General features: G+C 48.5%; 1 protein-coding gene across 2 annotated transcripts in view; it reads left to right on the top strand.

The window, feature by feature from the left end:
• gria1a (glutamate receptor, ionotropic, AMPA 1a) overlaps positions 1-20,750 on the top strand; it is a 68,458-nt gene that overhangs the window by 13,273 nt on the left and 34,435 nt on the right. For both annotated transcript variants that reach the window (XM_076041540.1, XM_076041541.1), the window contains exons 3-8: positions 5,968-6,207; positions 10,669-10,853; positions 14,977-15,030; positions 18,310-18,468; positions 18,948-19,115; positions 20,131-20,235. In XM_076041540.1, the coding sequence (XP_075897655.1) occupies positions 5,968-6,207; positions 10,669-10,853; positions 14,977-15,030; positions 18,310-18,468; positions 18,948-19,115; positions 20,131-20,235 (911 nt within the window). The remainder of the gene's footprint in view (positions 1-5,967; positions 6,208-10,668; positions 10,854-14,976; positions 15,031-18,309; positions 18,469-18,947; positions 19,116-20,130; positions 20,236-20,750) is intronic.

A 20,750-nucleotide genomic window follows, 5' to 3' on the forward strand; every position in this document is an offset into this window, starting at 1 on the left:
TTTGGAATCAGATACGGTCTCTCTCGCCCAGCTCCCTCTCCCGCTCTCTCTCTCCGCCTCTCATTTGCATATCTGATTAGGCCCGCCGAAGACGGATGGCACCAGAGGGAACCACGAGATGCTCTCTGCTTTCATTACACACATCATCTGACAGTGATTAGCCACGGGTGGCTGCAGTGAGGAGAGACGGCGAGCGGGCGTCTTCCAGTGTTTGGGTGTCAGGCGCGTCTATCCCCCCTCGGAGGGCTACGCGCTTGATTGACTGACCCTTCACCCTGACCGAAGGTGGCGCATATTAATGGCTGGCGTGACGGCAGCCGTCCTGCTCCTGTCGCTTCTCTCTCTCTCTCTATCTCAAAAAAAAGAAAAAGCTTGAACTTAATATTGAGGGGACGCTCAGAGGAACTGCCGTCAAAGCCAAAATGAAACTTTGCCGGGGCTTTTTTCATTTTCACATATATTGTATTTCTGACCATCGTTTTATTGTGTTTTTTAACCCAGAAACTGGCAGCCTGGAAATGACAGGAAATGGATGCAGAGGAAGCACAGCCGACAGATATTTTTTTGTTGGCGTATATTAGAAAAAACTGTATATTGGCATGTTTTCAAATGATCAGTGAATAATAATAAGAATTGTTATTATTCTTAAAGTTAATTTCACTCTCAGAACTTGCAGGGTTCTTTATCATTTGGCATTTGGCCTCCTTTAACATTTGAATTGGATTAGACACTTTTGGACTCTTGGTTACTTTCCAATCGTATTTCTTATGCATAAATGTAAGCATTTCAAATCCATTTAAATGTATAGCTAACTAAACTATTAATCAAGAAGATATTTGGATGTCAGCACCAAAGATTTTCCGTGGTTGAAAACAGAGACTGTATGGAAGCAAAAGGTAGTTGGACACATGTATGTTTTATCAATTTGCTTTTGAAACAGGAAGTTGTTCCTGCCTGCAGACAGCAATTTGCAGGCGTTACAGTGAAAACAATGGCTCTCGGTTCGCTGGCTGGTTCAACCTCTCTACCCTGTATGGCGTGAACAGGGATGGTCGTGGCCCACACTTTCAGGCTTTATCCTAAATCCCTGGTTTTGCTGGTTAAAAAGGTGACATTGGATGGACAGCGTGAACCCGGCCGTGGAGGAAAGATTTAGACCGCGTGTATGAAGGCAGTTTGTGATTCTGGAAATCAATCGGTGAGGTTTAGGTTGAGGTAGGGCCAAGCTGGCCTGGATTTAGTCGCTCACTCTTCCGTAACACATCCATATTCTGTGTTTATCATCCCCTCACCTTTCCCCCCCCTTCCACTCCGAAAAATAATCAAACTTCAGGATTTGGACATTTTCCCTTGTAAACAAAAAAAAAACCGAGCGGAAGTCGCGTTGTTATTTGGCGGTTATGAAGTGAAGCTTCACCAGATTTTGTGGTCTCCTGGAATGTCAGTGTTCAATTGTTGGGCTCCACTTTATATAAAAAAAAAAAGGCCCTTTACGGATGGCTGAACAACAACCCTCCAATCAGTGCGCTCCCTCCAGCTGTGAAATTCCCTCAGTGCTGCTGCACAGGATAATGGCATGTTAGTCCCAGAGGAGGAAAATTGTAGAAATCCTGTCTTCCCTCTCTCTCTCTTTCTCTCTCTCACTCTCTCTTTGTGTGTGCGTGTGTGTGTGTGTGTGTGTGTGTGTGTTTTCTGCTGGAGGCATGCGAATGTGTATGAAACAGCCTTATCAAAATGTGCAGTTTGCACGCTGTCACAGTAAACCCAGAGTAAATCCAAACTGTACGTGCTCCATACTGCAAGCTCCACGTTCTAAAGAGTCAGTGTCCAGCCCAAATTGGCCGTTTTTTATTTATTTATTTTTAATTTCGAAGCACCGTTTTGTCCAAATTGTGCTTGAATCGTCCGCAGCGTTTTTTGACAAATCGACAACATTGAAAACAGGATCGTGAAACCAACGTGAAGGAAGAAGCTTCTCAAAGGTGGTTTTTCACACCTAGCGGTCTCGGCAGACTCGGAGACTCGGTTCCTTCGGGATTTCACACCGAATTCTGTCAAATGAAACCCCTCCTCACCTGCGGTGGCGCTGCATCAACAACTATTGGGAGGGAAGACTGAATAAACAGGAGGATAAACAGTCCATTGTTTCATGCAGGGCATCTTCTTGCGAGTGCTTACCAACGTGCCTCTCCTCCTCGCCCCACATCTGACCACCAACCCTACCGTGCAAAGCGACAGTTTGTTTTGGTTGTTTTTGCAATTCTCCGCATTGTAGTCTACTTCCTGCTTTTTTGCTGGCCTCTTGTAAATGACCTGCGTAGAAGTGCGATTGCACATTCACACCTCCCAAAACAAACTGGACCTTTCCAGCAAAACCAATCAGATTTAATTTGAGTTGATTTGAACCCCGTAAATCCAGCTCATCCATCTTGCCAACCACAAGCGGGAAGCATTTTTTGGTGAATTTCAAACCTGCTCAGATATCCACTCACTCTCTTTTGCCGATACAGTGGGACTGCTACAAGTTGCTCTGAGAAACCCCAGACAGATGGCAACATGTTTGTAAATTGTGACTCCCGCTAATGTGATTAGCGTTGACAGCACTTAAAGGCTACGGCATTTCACTCCTACCTGGCCATAGTTAGACGCTAAAAGTGCGTCTCTTGGTGGTCAAGCCACGCGGCGGCGGTGATGCAATGTCGCAGATCTGATTGGCCGACCCAAATGCGATAGACGGAAGGTTTTTCCTCCCCGCGTTCCTACCGCCCCTCTTCAGAATGCTCGCGCGCTCGGCTCTTAACCAGATGAATACGTGAGATAAATCCAAAGGATTCAGGGAGCAGTTCCATCTGGCATGCCGGGTATAGTTCCAGCGAAGCAGAACGCTCTCCAGCTGAAGGGCACCTTGAGAACTTTCACTGACGCTGCTGGCAAACGCACAAAATTTAAGCAAAACAACATTTTTTTGTTTTTGTTTGTTTTTACCCTTCAAATGATGACGTTAATGTTGCACTATTTTTGTCCGCTCTGTAAAAAGCCGCCTTGATCTCGCGGATCCCTTTAAAGATAAAAATCCAGCCACTTTGTTCTGAAGCGCGCAAGCGGTTCGCCTGCTTTGGCTTTTTGGCCCCGCCGTTAGCTTGCGCCTGCTAGAAGTTGTCGTCTCCATATGGCTTTGTTGCTGCCGAACAAACCCTGGTGACCGTCCACCCAAAACTTCAGACGGAGGAGCGGACTGTCACATGCACGCCCCTCTCGGTGCAGCTGGCACAGACACGTCTGTCATTTGCTATTTGGCTCATGCTAAGCAGAGGAACAGCTGCAGGGCGCTGGAAACAGAGAACAGGGGAGGCGGCAGCGGCGGCGTGAGTTCTTTCTGACAGCTCCGCCTGCTGCGCTCGTATTGGCTCCGTCACAATATCCCTCTTTTTTTTTTCTGTGTGTGTCGCACTGGCCATACCAAATGCAAATCCACTTGTTGTTTATTCTTAGGCAAAGAAGAAGACGTACTGAGAGGGGGCAAATGGGGAATTGTCAGTCTGGTCGCTCTTCCTGTTATCATTTGTATGCATTGAAAGGGAGAATTTAGATGATTAGTGTAAAAAAAAGAAAGAAAGGCAAAAACAAAAATCCATTCAGTCCGGTTTTTGCCAATCTGCTTATTCCCTGATTAGAAAACCCAATTATGGCAGAATGTCCAAACGTTAACAATCCCACTTTGTCTCCCCGACACGCAGCTCTGAGTTCTACTGCTGCTGCTGCTGCCGCCACTGTAAGTGGGCCAGTTCGGACAGGTGTTGCCGGACCTCTCGTCGATGACTTCTCGCTCTCTCAACCCTGCGCCCCCTATTGTTGTTACACATGTGGCGCAGCGCGAAACACACAATATGCCGGGAGACCTCGGGCCGCGAAAGGGCAGCAGCGCTGACGCTGTACCGTGTTGGCGCCCGTGACGAACGGAGCGTGCACGAGCTCCTCCGTGCCAGCTCGCGGCAGGTGGGCCCGGGCCACATGGCTGCTGCATCCGCGCGCGTGTGTGTATATTCCCTCCTTTTATTTATCTATTTATTTATTTATTTATTTATTTGCGCATTTATTCGTCATCGGGGCAAACTCCAGGTACGAAAAGTGACTCATTTTTCGGCGAGGGAGAGAGAGACAGAGACAGAGTGAGAGAGAGAGAGCCGCCCGCTGCAGGGCAGCGTAATGGGATCCGGCACAAGTAGTCAAACAAGCTCTCATTTACCTTTTATCCAGACAGAACACGGAGGTCAGGGCTGAAATTGGTCCTGGAAAATTGTAAAGCGGAGGTGGGGGGTGGGGTCGGGGTGGGGTTATAATGTGTGCTGGAGTAGGCAGAGTGTCGATTTAATGGCGCGAGCGAGCGTGCGCGCGCGGCCCGTGAAGGAAAGATAGTTCTGTCACTGAGTCAGTGTGGCGAGGCTTAAAATGTCTATTTCAGGGCTCGCTTTAAGTAGGGTGAGTCACCAGGCTGCTGGAGCCGTCCACCCTGCATATGTGTGAGCCGTGCGCACCCGTGTATGTGTGTGTGTGTGTGTGTGTGTGTGTGTGTGTGTGTGTGTGTGTGTGCATTCATGTGTGTGCGCCCGTGTATCCCTATGCGATACTGCTGAATCTCCCTCCCTCCCCTCTGCTCCCTCGGCATCGCTCCCTCTCTGCCTCCGTCACACTCACACACACACATGCACACAATCACACACTCGCTCACACACACGTGCCGGCCTGGAGGGTGCAGGTCTGTGGCAGGTTCAGGCGTTTTGGTCGCGGGCCATCCTCCTTTCTGTCTCTCCCGCCCTCCAGCTCCGAGCGGCAAGCTGGCCCCTTCCGAGCGCAGGGCTGGGAGGTGGGGACTGGGTGGGGGGGGGGGGGGGGACTTCAATCTGTTTGGTAAATACTGAGATACGTCCAGCCCGCCCATCTCGGCGGTGGAAAATAACGTCGGCAGGAGGAAGGGACAGGGAGGTTTCGCCCTCGAAAGGGAAAAATAAAAGGCACCAGCGGAGTGATTTTGCACGGTATTTTAAGATATTAGTGGGTGTGAGAGGTGTCGGCGTGACGGCCAGACAATGGAGGAGCGGAGAGAGAGTGACAGGGGAAAAGCAAATGAGGGACGGACGGGAGCCGCCTCCTCCTCCCGCCGCCGCTGCCTGTAAAATGCCAATGGAACCCGGGGGATGCATTGATTAACCTCTTTACTCCTAATCTGCCTTCGCCTACTCCTCCCCCCCCACCCCCCACATACTCCCCCCCCCCACACACACACACTGAGTCCCCCCCACGAAGACAAACACACAAGGCCGTAAAGCACAAGCACAAGCACGCACACACACACACACACACACACACACACACACACAAAGTGGCTGCGTCTGCACAATCCCTTCATACAATATGAAATGGGGAAGACTGTTGTGTGAAAGTCGAGTGTGTCTAAAAATTGAAATGGTGAACTGCGTGGTGGATGGTGAAAAGACTTTTTTAATGTCTCTTTTCTGATTTTGTTCCCTTTTTGTTTTTCTTCCCTTCCAGCTTCATCTACTTCTTTGAGTCTGTAGTGAATAAAAGTGTGATGGAAAATTACACAAAGAAAGAAAAGAATATTGAACACTATTCACAATGCTTTTTGGATGAACTTCTGACTATCAACTTCATGATCTACTGTGTCGTCAATTTGTAGCATAAAAAACCCACAAAATTTAAAATCATTATGTCCGAATCTGAACTTGTTTGTGTGGTTCTGTTGCCTGATGTAAATCCTCCACACTCAATGATGTGGCATCTCCATTTCCCTCATTGTTGTAATTTGAGGTGCCAGTTCGCGCCATTTAACCCTCCTAATGACTTCTTCTCTTAAAAGTCATTCCATTACCCTTTGGAAATGCTTCACACTGGCCCCTTCCAAAGTAATCGGCTCCTAACGCCTCCGTTCTGTCTCCTCTCTGCCAGTTTGCTCCCAGTTCTCCAAGGGCGTGTACGCCATCATCGGCCTGTACGACCGCAAGACGGTCAACATGCTGATGTCCTTCTGCGGAGCGCTGCACGTCTGCTTCGTCACGCCGTCCTTCCCCATCGAGACGGCCAACCAGTTCGTCATCCAGCTGAGGCCCGAGCTGCAGGACGCCCTGGTGGGCGTGATCGACCACTACGGCTGGACCAAGTTCGTCTACATGTACAGCTCCGACTCAGGTAGGACGGCGCTGGCGTTTGCGGCTGCATCATTTGCAATTGCGGATCAAAAAAAAAAAAAAACCTCTGTGGATTGAGGGGCATTTTTTTTCGCTTGAATATCTGCACGGCGAATCGATGCTTCGCTTCAGCGGATGTCTAATCATCGACATAGGAGGCTCCCCTCACTGCGGCCACAGACAGAATGAGGAGTCAACCCAACAATTAGCTGCCTTCTCATCGCCATGGCGACGGCGCCGGGGGTCAATCGTCGCTATTATGCAGCAACGAGTGGCCATCAGGACGTTTATTTTCAACCCCTGTCCTTGTGCGGAGCATTGATGTTTTGCAAGAACTGGATACTGGACTTTTAAATACTAGTGGCCACTCGAGGTACTGCAGCAGAAATGCGCCACAAGGACGTCTCGGACCAAAATCATGGTTCATAATAAATCTTTCTCTTGTATATTTTAAGTCATAACTTTAAATCCTTTAAATCCCAGAAAAGATTTTATGTGCTGTGTTCTGATTGGCTGATCCGTTCTGATCCATCACGTGAGTTACAGAGGCACAATGGGAAGTGAGACTACTGCCTTCGCTCCATAGGGCTACGGAACGCAGAAGTAACCTGGGAGCCAAAAACTTTATCGCTGTGTTCGCCAGCTTACCAACTTCACTGAAGCAAATGAGCCACCATCATTGATTCTGGCGGACTGCTGCGAAGAGAGAACACACGGCAGTGAGACGTGACCTTGCCGGCTCCGGACTCCCGACTGAATGCACGGAAGCACAAAAGACTGAGCTTTTCTCTGAGCTCTCCTTAGGTTGAGTCCCTTTTGGTTGAATGCAAAACCAAACAACCCAGCGCTTTAAAGCGAAGCAGCTTTAACAATTTAAGCTTGTCACTGTACAGAAGCAGCGCACACTCATCCTCCTCCTTCAGCTTCCACTTCTTAGTCTTCACCCCATCGGCGCTTCTCCCCCAGTATCGCCGTGCAGGCCATCTGTTCCGCGACTTGTAGATATGCACCGTGTTTTGTTACCACGGGAGGCCGGGTTGTGTGCGTACTGGTGCGTTCATGCGTCCCGTGCGCCGATACTTACCAATTCCGACTCAAGGCACAGCTCTCCCTGGGTTGTAATGAGCATTTTGTAACGCACTTCCCCCTCCAGGTTCGTCCAGTTGCGCCGCGCGAATATAACACGCGTGAGGAACTTATTTTAATGCATATTTTACCGTCACCGTGCCTTTAATGAGCGCACATCCTCAGCGTGTTTTTTAATGAACTCCCGGGTCAGCGGGTGTCTTTCTTTCCCAAACCGCAGCTGGAAAAAGCAGAGCTCAAAACGCTGAGATTTTGTTGTTTCATTAAAGTGAGTTCAAAGTTCTTCTATGACTAAAGCCGCGAGCTCCCCAGCGAGGATGTTTTTCCAACTGTTCGGAACAGTCGAGCAGTTACAGTTCTGTTATTTGTAGGCCCCATTTAATTCAGCTTCGAGAGACGTCCTCCACCAGCGACAGGGAAGATTTCACGGTGGACTCGGACCCCAGTGATCCGGGATTCCCGCTGCGCTGATCACCCATCACAGATCTCTTTCCTTTCATTTTTTAATTTATCTGCTTGATCCTTTCATTATCTACTCCCAAACTCTCGCCTGTGTGTGAGTGTGCGCGCGCACATGCCTGAGCGCAGGCTTGCCCTTGTGTGATTGAGCGGTGGGATGTAGCCAGTGAAATGTATCACTAGTCCTCTGTTGCCTGGATACTACGCAGTAGTCCTTTGGGATAAAATTATATTTAGTTGTGAGGAATTCATTTGCTGCGAGTGCACGCAGCCGTGCACGCGCCCTTCCTTTGCACACTAGTATTAAAATTGATTAAAGCCATATTATCATGCAAACGCCACAAATATGCCGACACTAATCAGCTGTAGCAATAGATTTCTTTTCATTTAGCGTCGGAATCTTTTTTTTTTATTATACTTTTCTCGCCATCCGACTGAGCTGCATCCGCAAATGCCGCTACCTTTCTTTCTTTTTATTTTTCATTTTCAAAACAAATTGGATTTCTATTAAATCCTTTCTGAACAATTTTAGGGAAATGCTTTCCCTAAAATCCTTCACTGTGCTCCCGGCTCCCCGGAGATTCATGTGTTGCCTTTGGCCGGAAGGATGCTGATGACAGCCAGATTCCATGATGATGTTTTTCCCTTCCAGGATTTTCTCTCAAGGACTGAGTCCACCTTGGCCAGTCAGGCAGGCAGGCAGGCAGGCAGGCAGGCAGGCATGGTCTCCAGTCATACTGGGGCTTATGCCACACAGTTACATTTTAAAAAAGGAAGAGAGGGGAGTGTAAACACGATGAGACCAGAGGAGGACAAAAATGAAAAAGAAGAGTAAAGCTGGACATGATGTAGTGGGCATAAAAAAAACGGCACTGAAAGCCTTTGTTTATAGGTGTACAACATGTTTGTATGCTTTTTTTTTTTTTCCGCCCCCAGCAATTGTCTGGCAGAGCGTTTTGTTGAACGCTTGGCAACATTGTGTCTCACCGTGGGGCCAGGACACACGTCTAATAATGTGGCTCCGTGAGGAACAGCTTGCTGACTAGACTGGTGGAAACACGTTTGACTGGTGGCCCTCGGATGTGACAGACAGACAGACAGACAGACAGACAGACAGACAGACAGACAGACAGACAGACGGACAGACAGAGAAGAAGGTTTCCACCCAGTCACCTTTCTTTCGATATGCGTGTCTGATTATTCAGAAACGTGTGTGTCTGGTGTGTCAGGCGAGGTCACACAAGGTCAGGAATATTTTACCAGCAAGTGAGTAACTAAGAAAAGCGTTGAGAGCGTTGAGAGCGTCAATCGTCGCTTCCTCCTCGTGCGAAACGCGGCTTCGTCAGAGGCGGTTGTCGCGCCGCTGTCCGTGGTGCTGAAATCCCCTCTAGGTCCCCCCTGCGATGACTCAGGCGCTCTTTCGCTCTCATCAGGACTCGACTGGACTTATTCTCAGTCATGATTACCTGGCCGCCGTCTCCTCCCCGTGCCTATCATCAGTCTGCCAGCCGCTATTAAATCGGTCGGCGGCGAGGAGGGGGGGGAAGGCGGCGTGAACCGTGCCATACGACCTGCCTTTACACTCGCCCTCTCTCTACCTCTTTCTCTCTCTCTCTCAAGCCCTTACGTGCGCTATGATTTATTTTCATGTCCTGCATTGTGGTCTCTGCGCCGGGATGACAAAACATCCATCTCTCTCGCTTCTTCTTCTCCTTCGTCTTTTTTCTTAAGATCCTAATGACCCGGTGTCACAAAGGTAGCCTGAATTATCTGGAGAGCGCCCGGGTTTGCATTTCAATAAGGGCGGGCCGTCATTATTCACCGGCTGTCTCCGCGTTTCTCATTCTCATTTCCTTTCGTTAGTGTCGCGGCTGTTATGGATGAGTCGTGTTTACATTTACTCAGCACCGAATGTGTGTGTGTGTGTGTGTGTGTGTGTGTGTGTGTGTGTGTGTGTGTGTGTGTGTGTGTGTGCAGTGGGATGCACCAGACATTTAATGCGCGGGCCTGCACCGGCTTTAACAGTGTTTGCCAGCTTAGTGGTTGGAGGGGTGGAAAACATATATATATATATATTATATATATATTATATATATATAAATGAAAAAAAATCCAGCTGCATCGTGTATCAGTTTACATTACTAAAAATGTTAATGTGATCGCTGTAACTCATTTGGGTAATGGCTGCCAGTCTGGAAGTACTTTATTTACTCTGCGGTCTGCAACTGTGGCTTGCCAGCTCGGTGCAATCTGATTGGTCGACTGCCAGCGGCAAAGCCGTCCGCGCAACACTGAGTCAGACTGTAAATCAAGAGCTCAAGATCAATGTGTTCCCTAATCGCCTTTCATTTCCCGTCTTAGCGCGCGGGGGCTTTAGCCGACTGGCTCCTCACTGTGCCGCCTCGCTGCCAGCGGGCCCCCGGTTGTAGCGCCACCTGTAATTGTTGCAGGTGGGACGTAAAGAGAGTTTGTCATCTGCGGCGGAGCGAGCAGTAAATGGTTTGTTTTGGTTCCAGCGGGAGCAGGCGGCGGCGGGTTAGCCTCTCGCTGCGCGAGCTGGAGGAGCACACCTGTAGGTGTCAGTGTGCTAAATTTGCTGCCTTCCTCCTCGTGCTTAATCACCCGAACTACAGAGGGAGATTCTGATGGATTATCTTATCAAGATGGCTTTTTCATTTTCCGCGCCTGCCTGCACTTGTTGTTTTTTATTGTCCCGCGAGTTCTTTCAATTCATCTTCCCCAGATTAAAACCACCACACAGAGTGAGATTAACCCGCAGGATTATTTATGGATCCCGCGGGCTAATCAAACACGGTCCGGCACTGAATCGCCAACCACCGGATCGTTTCATCATTGATCTCTCCGTCGGTCTGGATAACTTCTTCCGTGTCCTTCTCCGTCACTCTCCTCCGCTCAGGCTTGTCGGTGCTGCAGAAGGTTCTGGACACGGCGGCCGAGAGGAACTGGCTGGTGACCTCGGTCAACGTGGAGACCATGACGGAGGCCTCTTTCCTGAAGGTGTTTCAGGATCTGGACAAGAGGAAGGAGGGCCAGATCATCATCGACTGCGAGACCGAGCGGCTGACTGGCATCCTCAAGAAGGTAACGACCTCCCCCGCCGCTTTCTGCAGTGAGGTTAGCTTGCAGACAAGCACATAAAAGAAAAAAATGAATAAATCCCTGCCTGTTGCGTGCCACGTGGTTCAATTTTTCACGCCAGGAAAGGCGGGAAAATTGAACCACATCATCGATGTGACAAGCAAAATTGCTTGAATTGTGGATTCTAGTTAGAATTTGCGACCAAAGTTGAAAGAGTTTCGGATGATTTTTCTAGGATGGGCAAATAGATACACTCAGCTCTTCAACCGAATGTTTTTACTTTTGTCAGAAAAGTTAAGCAGATTGGGACTGCGTGCTGATTTGGTTGCCAAATTCCAGACAAATGACATGAACCACCCGACCACATCAATCATCACACTGATAAATGCTGCACAGTAGGATGTGGGAACGTTTTACAGTTCATATTTTGCCAATTGGCAAAGATTCTCGGAGGAAGCGCTTCTCGAATTGACCACCTCACCAGACGAGCAGCAGCGGCGCAAGCTAGGCAACGGGTGACGTGTAAACTGACACACGGAAGGCGACTTCAATCTTGGGGAAAGGTGTGCGTGCGGCAGGAAGCGGAGGAGTTGATATAAATGCAGCGCGGGGGCTGGTTAGCGGTCCGCCGCGCCGTTTAGTCTCCCGGAGCATCGCAGACAGGAAGCGATAAATAACGTCAGCGCTGGCATTTGGAGCCGGCAGTTGATAGGATCCTCGCTTAGTCAACGCGGCGCCTCGGAAAGGTTCCCCGTGTCACATTTGTCTATTTGTGAAAACCCCGTCGCCCAAAAAGAATTTGTCCATTTATGGCGCAGTTGCCATAACTAAACTGGGCTTCGCTATCAATCACAATAGCAGAGCACGTCTGGCAGGTGTCTTGTGTTTTTTTGGGGTTTTTTTGCATCTCCACCGGTAATCAGAGCAGGAGAGAGGGAAAAGTAAAAACAGAATTCATATTTTCTGGTCCATGAAACCACGTTTAATTTCACCAAGGGTTAGAATTCCACTCGGTGCAGGAACAATGAAAGTCCACCGTGGCCTCTTTTTCATTTTTCATTTTAAGGTGAACTGTCTTTTTGGGAATTTGGTCTCATTAATGAAGCTGCAAACAGCGCGCAGTAATCAATTATTCCCTCTTGACTAAACACTCATGATCATGTAGTGTTGCAATCACCTTTATGACCACCAAGTGGTCCCACCGCCGGCTCATTTGCCTTTTAAAAGCCAGCCAGGAATTAAAAACGTGACTCTTTTTTTCTCCCCGCTCACTAATTAAAATGTAAAAAAAAAAAAAAAAAAAAACTAAAAATGAAGTGCCCATTGTTTAGAAAGTAATAGAAGGGATGAAGCTGCAACTGAGTCTTTCGACACTTTTTTCACAGTGAATTCACTTGCCGGAAGCCATATTTAACTGATAGCATGAACAATGAGCGTGGTGCGTCTGGTGAAGCCACTTTAGTGGCCGCTAAAATAAATCATACTCAGGGGTTTTCTTGCTGTAGTTTTTTTTTTTTTTTTTTTTAGTTTGCTTGTTAATTTTTGTCCGACAGCTCGCTGGGATGCTTCATGACGAAAAGTTTTTTTCACAGATAAAGGAGGAGCCAGTTCAACTGCACCTCCTACTGAATGAAATCCACACGTCTGTCAGTGTCGCGTCATTTTGCTCATTCATGCCCATCACATGATTTATTGGCTTTCTGTCAAATCCCTTCTTTCTGCTCTGCACTGTGACACACACACACACACACACACACACACACGCACTCTTAACACACAAACATGCACGGTAATGATTCCCGCACATACCTTGTGTATGTGGCGACCGTGGCTGACTGTGTGACTGTTATTGATGGGCCCCGTGTCTTCGGCTCAGGTTATTGCATCACTTCTCACCAGTTCACCACAGCTGAGGCTCCATCCAGACGGCCGAGCCATCAATCACCTGCATCTGATGAAGACGCACCCACGCATACAGACACACACACACACACACACACTCTCACACTCTCCCCTTTTCAAAATCAACTCCTGCGTCCGTCGCCGCTCCTCCTCCGTCTCTCTGCGCAGATTTTCTGCCACTGACGTCTCTGACGGCGTCCTGAGGGCGGCAGCTTGTACAAGCTGGTCGCATCCGCGGAGAGCATTTGTCATGGTGCAGGAGCCACCTCGGAAAAACGTGCAAGAGGGAATAAGAATAAGGGAAAAAATGATAAATGTGTGGTGGGGGACTCCTGGGCTTCAACTCTGTGTGACTCTGCGAATTTGCATGCATAATGAAAAAGCCACCGCATCCAAAAACATTTCCATCCGACAGTCCTCCTCCTCCTCCTCGTCCTCCTCTTCTTCTTCTCCTGCGACCCTCCTTCTTTTCCTAGCCCCGGGCCCGGCCGCAGGGTCCGCCATGTGCAGGGGGTCACCATTAATAACAAATGCCACCTTCTGCTGTGACCTACAGCGTCATTAGACACACATGGCACGCTAAACAAATTAGCGCGCTCCCTCAAGAATCCACGGGTTGGGAGAGGGGGGGGTTGGTGGAGGCGTGGAAAACGGGTGAGGTCACGCTTGGTGCCTGAGCGGGCGGAGGAATGAGAAATAAGCTCCCCGCCTTCCCGCCATGGCTGTCGTGTTTGTCGGATGCGGCGTCGATGTTCCTGCCCATTAGCCGCGATGGCATGTAGCACCCACACGGTTTGTCTCAGCCGCCAGCGGAACAAAGATGCCGCCTCTGGTCCCACCGGCATGCAGAGGCATCCCCCCCCCGGCCCCCACCTGCTTTTTATTTTTAATCCACGCCAACGTTCCAATGTCACTCAGAGCCCGGTCTGAAATTCCTGCCTCCACTTATAAGCGAAGCGCCGCGGGCGCTGACGCTAACGCTACGCTGCGGTGCTACGCAGGGATGTTCACAGTGTCCTGACCTGTGACGCCTGCCGCCAGAGAAGTGGTGGCGGGTCGAAGAGAGATGGAGCGGCGTAGGCGAGGGAGGAGAGGAGCCCCTCCCCCCACACAGCCCTGACAGACTTTATTATTGGATGGAACAGTTAGACGGTGCTGAACCGCAGTGCTGGTGGGATCTTTTTTCCAACCTGAAGCTCCAGTGGTGCTCCAGTGGTAAACACTGTTTAACACGGAGGACAGGAGGAGAAGGAAGACGGCTGTCTTGTCAATAGTGTGACATTTACTCGTAATGAATAATTAATTGGAGTATTTTTAAACCCATGAAAGTCTCACATCAACATGTTCAATAAATGTATTTCTCTGTCAACTCTAAATCATACATTTCTAATTTAATATAATTTTGTCTTTCAAGACCTTTTATTTAGGATTTGTTACCTCACCAAACATTTAGTGGATGATTTTGAATCATATCATAGTGCAGTAAAATGTGTGCAGTGTGTGCTGTTTTTGTGTTTTCCTCCTCAACGTGAAGATGCAGTCCAGTTTTGTCCATAATGCCACTTCCTGAGCGTCCTCACGCTAATCTCATTAGCTGTAACCATCATTGACAAGTAGCTTCCTTTTCCTGGTCTCCTTCAGTCTTTTTTTCCGACCAGCTGCTTCCCGCTCTCGCACCTCCCACTCCTTCATCCCCGAAAGAAAGTGGCCTTGGAAATGAAGACCAAATGAAGCGCTATCTGTTGGAGCTTGACAAGATGGATGGGTGGGAATTCACAGCCGAGATCTCGCTAACCTGGCGGCGGCGGCGGTGCGAGGTTACCTTAAACGGACGGGTCGCACTTCAAAACGCTTTAACTGGTCCTACTGAAGAGCAAAGCCATGTATTCATGTGAGCCGGTTCCACTGTTAGGCTGACGCACTTCATCTGTACGGCTGTTGACTTTATCGCCAGGTGTGAAATCTAACCGCAGGGAGGCTGCATCTCCTTTTACATCCTCATTTTCCTCTCCTTTACCCTGAATCCTTTTCCCAGAAACCTACTTTCTGTTTGCTGCGCTCAAGGTCAAGTGCTCTACTGTGTAGCAGACACACTGCTGAGACACTGTCAAAACAACTCCCAGTTTTACACACCCATACACACACACACGCACACACACACACACACAGGCTGGATGCTGGTTTGTTTTATATTCTTTGTCTTTCCTCTGACCTTGTCTCTCAGATTGTGGAACAAGGCAAGAATGCAAAGAGCTACCACTACATCCTGGCTAACCTGGTAGGTCTTTACTATCGTCATCAATGTTATTTCTCGACGATGGATTTGCATGAAATTTCGCCGTTTTCTCGCCGAAATGTGTGTGCTTTGCTGGTGAGCTGTGCCGTCATAAAAAATAATGAGTCTTTTTACAGTTTGCCAGGATTTCATTGCCTGATTGCCAATTTAATAGGGGTGTGTGTGTGTGTGTGTGCGTGCGTGCGTGTGCGTGTGTGTGCTCTGCGTAATGTAGCCGAAAACGACCTGATTTGATGTCCTTAATACTCTCTCATCTCATTTCCTTTTTTTGCCAAAATGATTTGTTCCCTGTATTTTTAAATCAAGCACATAACAACAACACAGGAAAAAAAAAAAAAAAGAAGAAGAAGGAGGCCTCAGGGCTTTGTCCACATGTACGTCTTTTCAGAACGCAATGTTCAGAGTCGGGGGTTGGGGGAATTATGTTTGTTTGTTTTTCGCCGTTTGGCCCTTTTTCCACAATAACAGACTTTTAGGTCATTTAAACTGAATCTTTTGGAAAACTGATGGTTTTCAGAAAACCCAATTTGACTGTTTGAAAGTATTTGTTTTGATTTCGGGATCATTTGGGGACATGTTGTGCGTGCAGTAGAATAATGTCTTTGGATCAAAGTCGCGGCATGCTTCGAGGTTATAGCGCCACCCCTTGCTCATGACATTCTTCATATCATTAGCCTAATAGCATAGTCGCCAAAGTCATATTTGAATGTTTTCGAAAAACAAGAAAAAACAAATAATTTAGCAAGCACATTGGTATTTTTTTTTTCAGATATCACAATTTGCCCAAAAAATGACTTAGGCAATTATGCTATTAGGCTAACGATATACAGTTGGATGTGCACAAAGTTATTTTTATAACTTTACTTATTTATTTATTTTAACCAGAGGCTGAACAAAACATGTTTGAAAAAAAAAAAAAAAAACATCCCGTACATGTGGACAAGGGGCTCAAACTAAAGGACAGGCTGCGACGCGGACGCTAACCTGTGCAGGCTGTGCCGCGGTGGCAGCGAAAGGTCACCATGCTAATGTGCACATGCTCGCGAGTCCAGCAGCTCTCATTGTCCGCTGGCATTTGCCTCCATGCAAATGCGCGCCAGGGCCCTGTAGCTCAGACCCCGCTAAATACAGCCAAACAAAGAGGAAATTGACGTCCGCAGACGGCCCAGTAATAACAGCATTAGCATGCAGCTGCTGCCACGGGCAATTTCTCACCACAGGGCTTTTAGATTGGCTCAATCTCTCTCGTCTGGCCCGTTTGCCAGATTTAATTTGAAATGATAAGGCCTGGACGTTAATAACAGCTGATAGGCAAAGTGGCCGCAGTCATCTGTAATGGGCCCATTAAAAGGTTTGTACAGAGAGAGAGAAAAAAACGACTTTTCTGTGTCCTTGCGTCTGTTTAGAAGCCTCTCCTAAATTACCTACTTGTGTGCGCTCATGTGCAGCTTGTATTTGCCTTTTGTGCGTGTGGAAAACAATACTGTGGATTCATCTTGTTATTGTTTTTCCTTTTTCTTTATATATATATATATATATATATATAGAGAGAGAGAGAGAGAGAGAGAGAGAGAGAGAGAGAGAGAAGAGGGGGTGGGGGAGGGAATTGAGTCACTTAAGATACTTAAGATACTTTAATAAGATTATAATATCTGCTGGAGACACCCGAATCCGTTGTCAGTGTTTGCCGCAGCCAGTTTCTATAGTAACCCTCTCGCTCGCCCGCCGCACTGCATTAACTCACACATGGAGCAGAAAAAGACACGGCTCTGTCTGTTCAAGTGAGAAATATGGACACCTGGCAACGCAAAGGTACAGTGAAGATGTGTGCGCGCGTGCGCGTGTGCGTGTGTGTGGCGGGAAGGTGGCGGAGGAGGTGGTGGTGGGTTGGAGAGCCGCCTCTCTCAAAAGACAACGGAATGGAACGCAGCCGGCCTGAACTCTGCAGCTGTAGTTCGCCGCCTGTCGCCTCCTCCGTGACTCGTGCTCTCACTTTTTCCGAACCGTGTTTTTCTTCTTATTATTTTTTTCTTTTTCTTTTTTTCTTTTCAACGGGTGGAGATCCGTCGGAAGTGCGCGGGCGAGAGAAGCCGAAGTTCTAAAGGGGGACATGAAATAAACATCAGAGCGGGAGCAGCGCGTTGTCAGACACACGCACGCACACACACACGCACGCACACACACACACACACACACACACACACACACACACACACACACACACTGTCTGCGGAGCTGCAGGCGCTCCGGCGAGGGGCGTGTTTCTCCTGCTCATCAGTCAAAAGTTTGCACTTAAATCTCCGGCAAATCTGCCACACGCATGCGCGCGCGCCACACACACACACACACACACACACACACACACACACACACACACACACACACACACACACACACACATTCCCCCGCACGCTGACAGGCAGCCTGCTGAGAGACGAGACTACTCCCCTTCCCCTCCCCTCCAGCTCACTCTCCCTTCCTCCCATGCAGGCTTCTGCACATAACAGCCGAGGGAGTGAAATAGGTGGCGTGAGATGCCATTAGAGTAAATCGCTTCCCTCCCCACCCCCCCGCGCTGCCCGAGGCTACCCTGCGATTGTTGGCGGCGGCCAATATGGTTTTTGAACCTGCCTTTTGTTACGGCAGCCCGTGAAGACACACTCCGCGAGAGATTAGCCCCGGAACTGCTTCCAACATTAGGCTTTTTTTTTTTTTTTTTTTTTTTTAAATACTTAATTTAATGTCTTTGCAATTGTCGCTGGGCAGCGGAAGGAAAGAAGAAGAGAAGAAGAAGAGAGGGCAGTGAAGCCTGCTTAACAGAGTGACCTCTTTTAAGTGGACTTACAAGGATTTGTCCTTTTCATTTGTGCTATAAATCCGTAAATCTCTTGTGATCGAGGCGTTAAACTGGACTACATGTACATGTAATTTGTGGCCGCTTGTTGGCCAGTCTGCGTGGAATTGTTTGAAGTTGGGACGAGCTAAAAATAATAATAATAACAACAATAAATGGAGAAGTTGATAAATGTTGTGTAATCTGCAGCTTAACTGGTATTTGCAGGTTGGTTTTATTACTGAAGAATGACCAGCCAATGACAATGTACAGTCTGTTTCACCGCAGCATTACGCCACTTTATGTGTCTGAATTGTCCCTTTTCATTGATGGCCACAATGAAAAGCGACTAAAAAAATATTTTGCTAACACAAAAATGCCAATGAGCGTCATTAATGTTCTTTTTGTTTGTCTGCCTCTTGCTTCAGGGTTTCCTGGACATCGACCTGACTGACCTGAGGAAAGGCGGAGCCAACATCACCGGCTTCCAGCTGGTCAACAACTCGGAGCCCAGCGTCAGCCGCGTGGTGCAGCAGTGGATGGAGTTCGACATCAAAGACTCCAAAATGCCCAAAAGTGGACTCAAAGTACTGCTCCTCTTCTCTCGTCTGCTCATTTTTTCAGTCCATCTGTCTGTCACCTTTCGGCGTTTGGGTCGCCACTTTTTTTTTTTTTCTCGCACCTGCTGTGTTATTGCCCCAATCATTTAGTCTGTTTGCGAGCATCATACCAGTACACTGCAGAAAGAAAGAGTTATGAGTGCGTTTCTGTGCTATCTGGCGGACACACTGGCTGTGATCCGTCTCTGCCTGCTAGTTGAGCTCAGCCACGTCTATCAGACAAGAAATCGGTCGGCGTAGGAATTATTTTGTTAAAGCAACGCCAAAAAGAAAATTACCATAAATAATAGAAATTCAAGTATTGCTGCTGGAAGGAAAGATATTGCATTTTAACTGTCATTTTTATTCTTGTCTCCCTTTGTTTGAACTCTCTCTCTCTCTCTCTCTCTCTCTCTCTCTCTCCCTCTCTTTCTCTTTCTTTCTTTCTTTTTTTCTTTTTCCAACAGTACACCGGCGCGCTGACATATGACGGGGTGAAGGTCATGTCCACGGCCTTCCAGAACTTGAGGAGACAGAGGATCGACATCTCCCGGAGGGGCAACGCCGGCGAGTGTCTCGCCAACCCGCCGGCCCCCTGGGGACAGGGCATCGACATCCAGAGGGCGCTGCAGCAGGTCTGCGCAACTGGCCGCGCGCACGCACACGGGCGCGCGCGGCCGCTCCTTGAGTGGCACATGCGCTAAGCGTTCGTGAGTCCCCCGGCTGGCTGAACAGATTAGGTCTCGTTCCGTCGCGCGAAAGTTCACATGAAGTCAGCCGGCGAGCTCGCGCGCTATCGGATGTGACATTGTGGCCGGTAAACAAAACCTGTGGGCAATGACACTCAGCCGTGATCGTCATCAGAAGTGACATCGGCAATTGAGTTAGGAAGTGTAATCTACGGTTATGCGGCGAGGATAACGCTCCGAGTGGCGGCGGTGGGGGGCCTTTACTTTAATATCGTTATTATTTCACCTCCCCGCGTAATAACAAATGGTGCAGGCGGCCATTGACAAGACATTAACAAGTTCATGTTTCATTTTGCTTTATTTATTTTAATCATTTATATTTTATTTAGTCACCCCCCCCCCGACCCCCCACCCCAACCTTCTGGAAGGCCATTTGCATGGAGGTGTATCAAACGGCACACGGCAAACGAGGCTACGCTCGTAAGTGCGTGCGGCCCGAGGCTCCGTCCGTCTGCGGCGGCGTCCTGCTCGCCGTCGATCTCGCCATCTGCCCCGGAGAGACAGACTGGCGAGTGAAGCCGCGTCCGCTCAATTAACTCCCATCACACGGCCAAAGACAAACACGCCGCACTGTACGCTCTTCGCCGTCTGTCATTCACTTCCACCGGGGGGGGAGGGGGGGGGTTCAGACCACCACGCACACTGCGGATGCTCACGGATAAGCAACGTGCAGATACGGCGAGTGAGCGCGTGCAAACTGGACGGTGCTCACCAGTAACCGAGTGCGATGCTGCGTGAGGGGAAAATCCTCCTGAGGAGCCGCGAGCTGTTGTTGTCGTCATTATTCACCCATCTGTTGGACAGATTGACCCCCCCCCCCCCCCCCCAACCCCTCACACCCCCTCACACCCCCTCCCAACGCCTCCGAGTCATCAGTTCAGTCAATGTGACTCTATTACAGGTCCGCATCGACGGATTGACCGGTCACATTCAGTTCAACGAGAAAGGCCGCAGAACCAACTACACCGTCAGCGTCATGGAGCTGGCGCCCTCTGGACCCAAGAAGGTGCTTTTTTTTTTAATTGCTTTGTTTGTTTGTTTGTTTGTTTGTTTTTGAAAGAGACGGAGCCGTTCAAGATAGTCCCTGAATGTCATCGCTCGTGCAAGTCCATTATTTAGCCGTCAAGTCAAGTTTCGACTCGATTTTATATCCCCACACTGCGTATTGTGCCTGAACGTAGCCAAACTAAATAAAAATACATTAATTAAAGGTCCCTTATTATACATTTTTCAAGATACAAGTGAGACACGAGTGCCCTTTATGACATCAGGCAGAACTGTGACGCTGTGTCACTTTCGTAGAAGTGGAGCAAGCAGAGGATGAACTTTTCTCATGCAGTCAGAGTTCATTGAGAGGCTGCAGACAAACAAATGTTGGAAAATAGTAATGAGGTGAATTTAGCAAATTGCAGGACAAATAATGCAACATCAAAAAAAAAAAAATACAATTAAATGTGCATAAAAGAAGAAATTAAAACCCATTTTTGACCATGTGGTGCTCAGTGAGTGGCGAGGCCTGCT

The sequence above is a fragment of the Nelusetta ayraudi genome, unplaced genomic scaffold (genome assembly GCF_046127955.1).
Source record: "Nelusetta ayraudi isolate G7.1 ecotype Tasmania unplaced genomic scaffold, CSIRO-AGI_Nayr_v1 ptg000068l, whole genome shotgun sequence".
NCBI classification, from domain to species: Eukaryota; Metazoa; Chordata; class Actinopteri; order Tetraodontiformes; family Monacanthidae; genus Nelusetta; species Nelusetta ayraudi.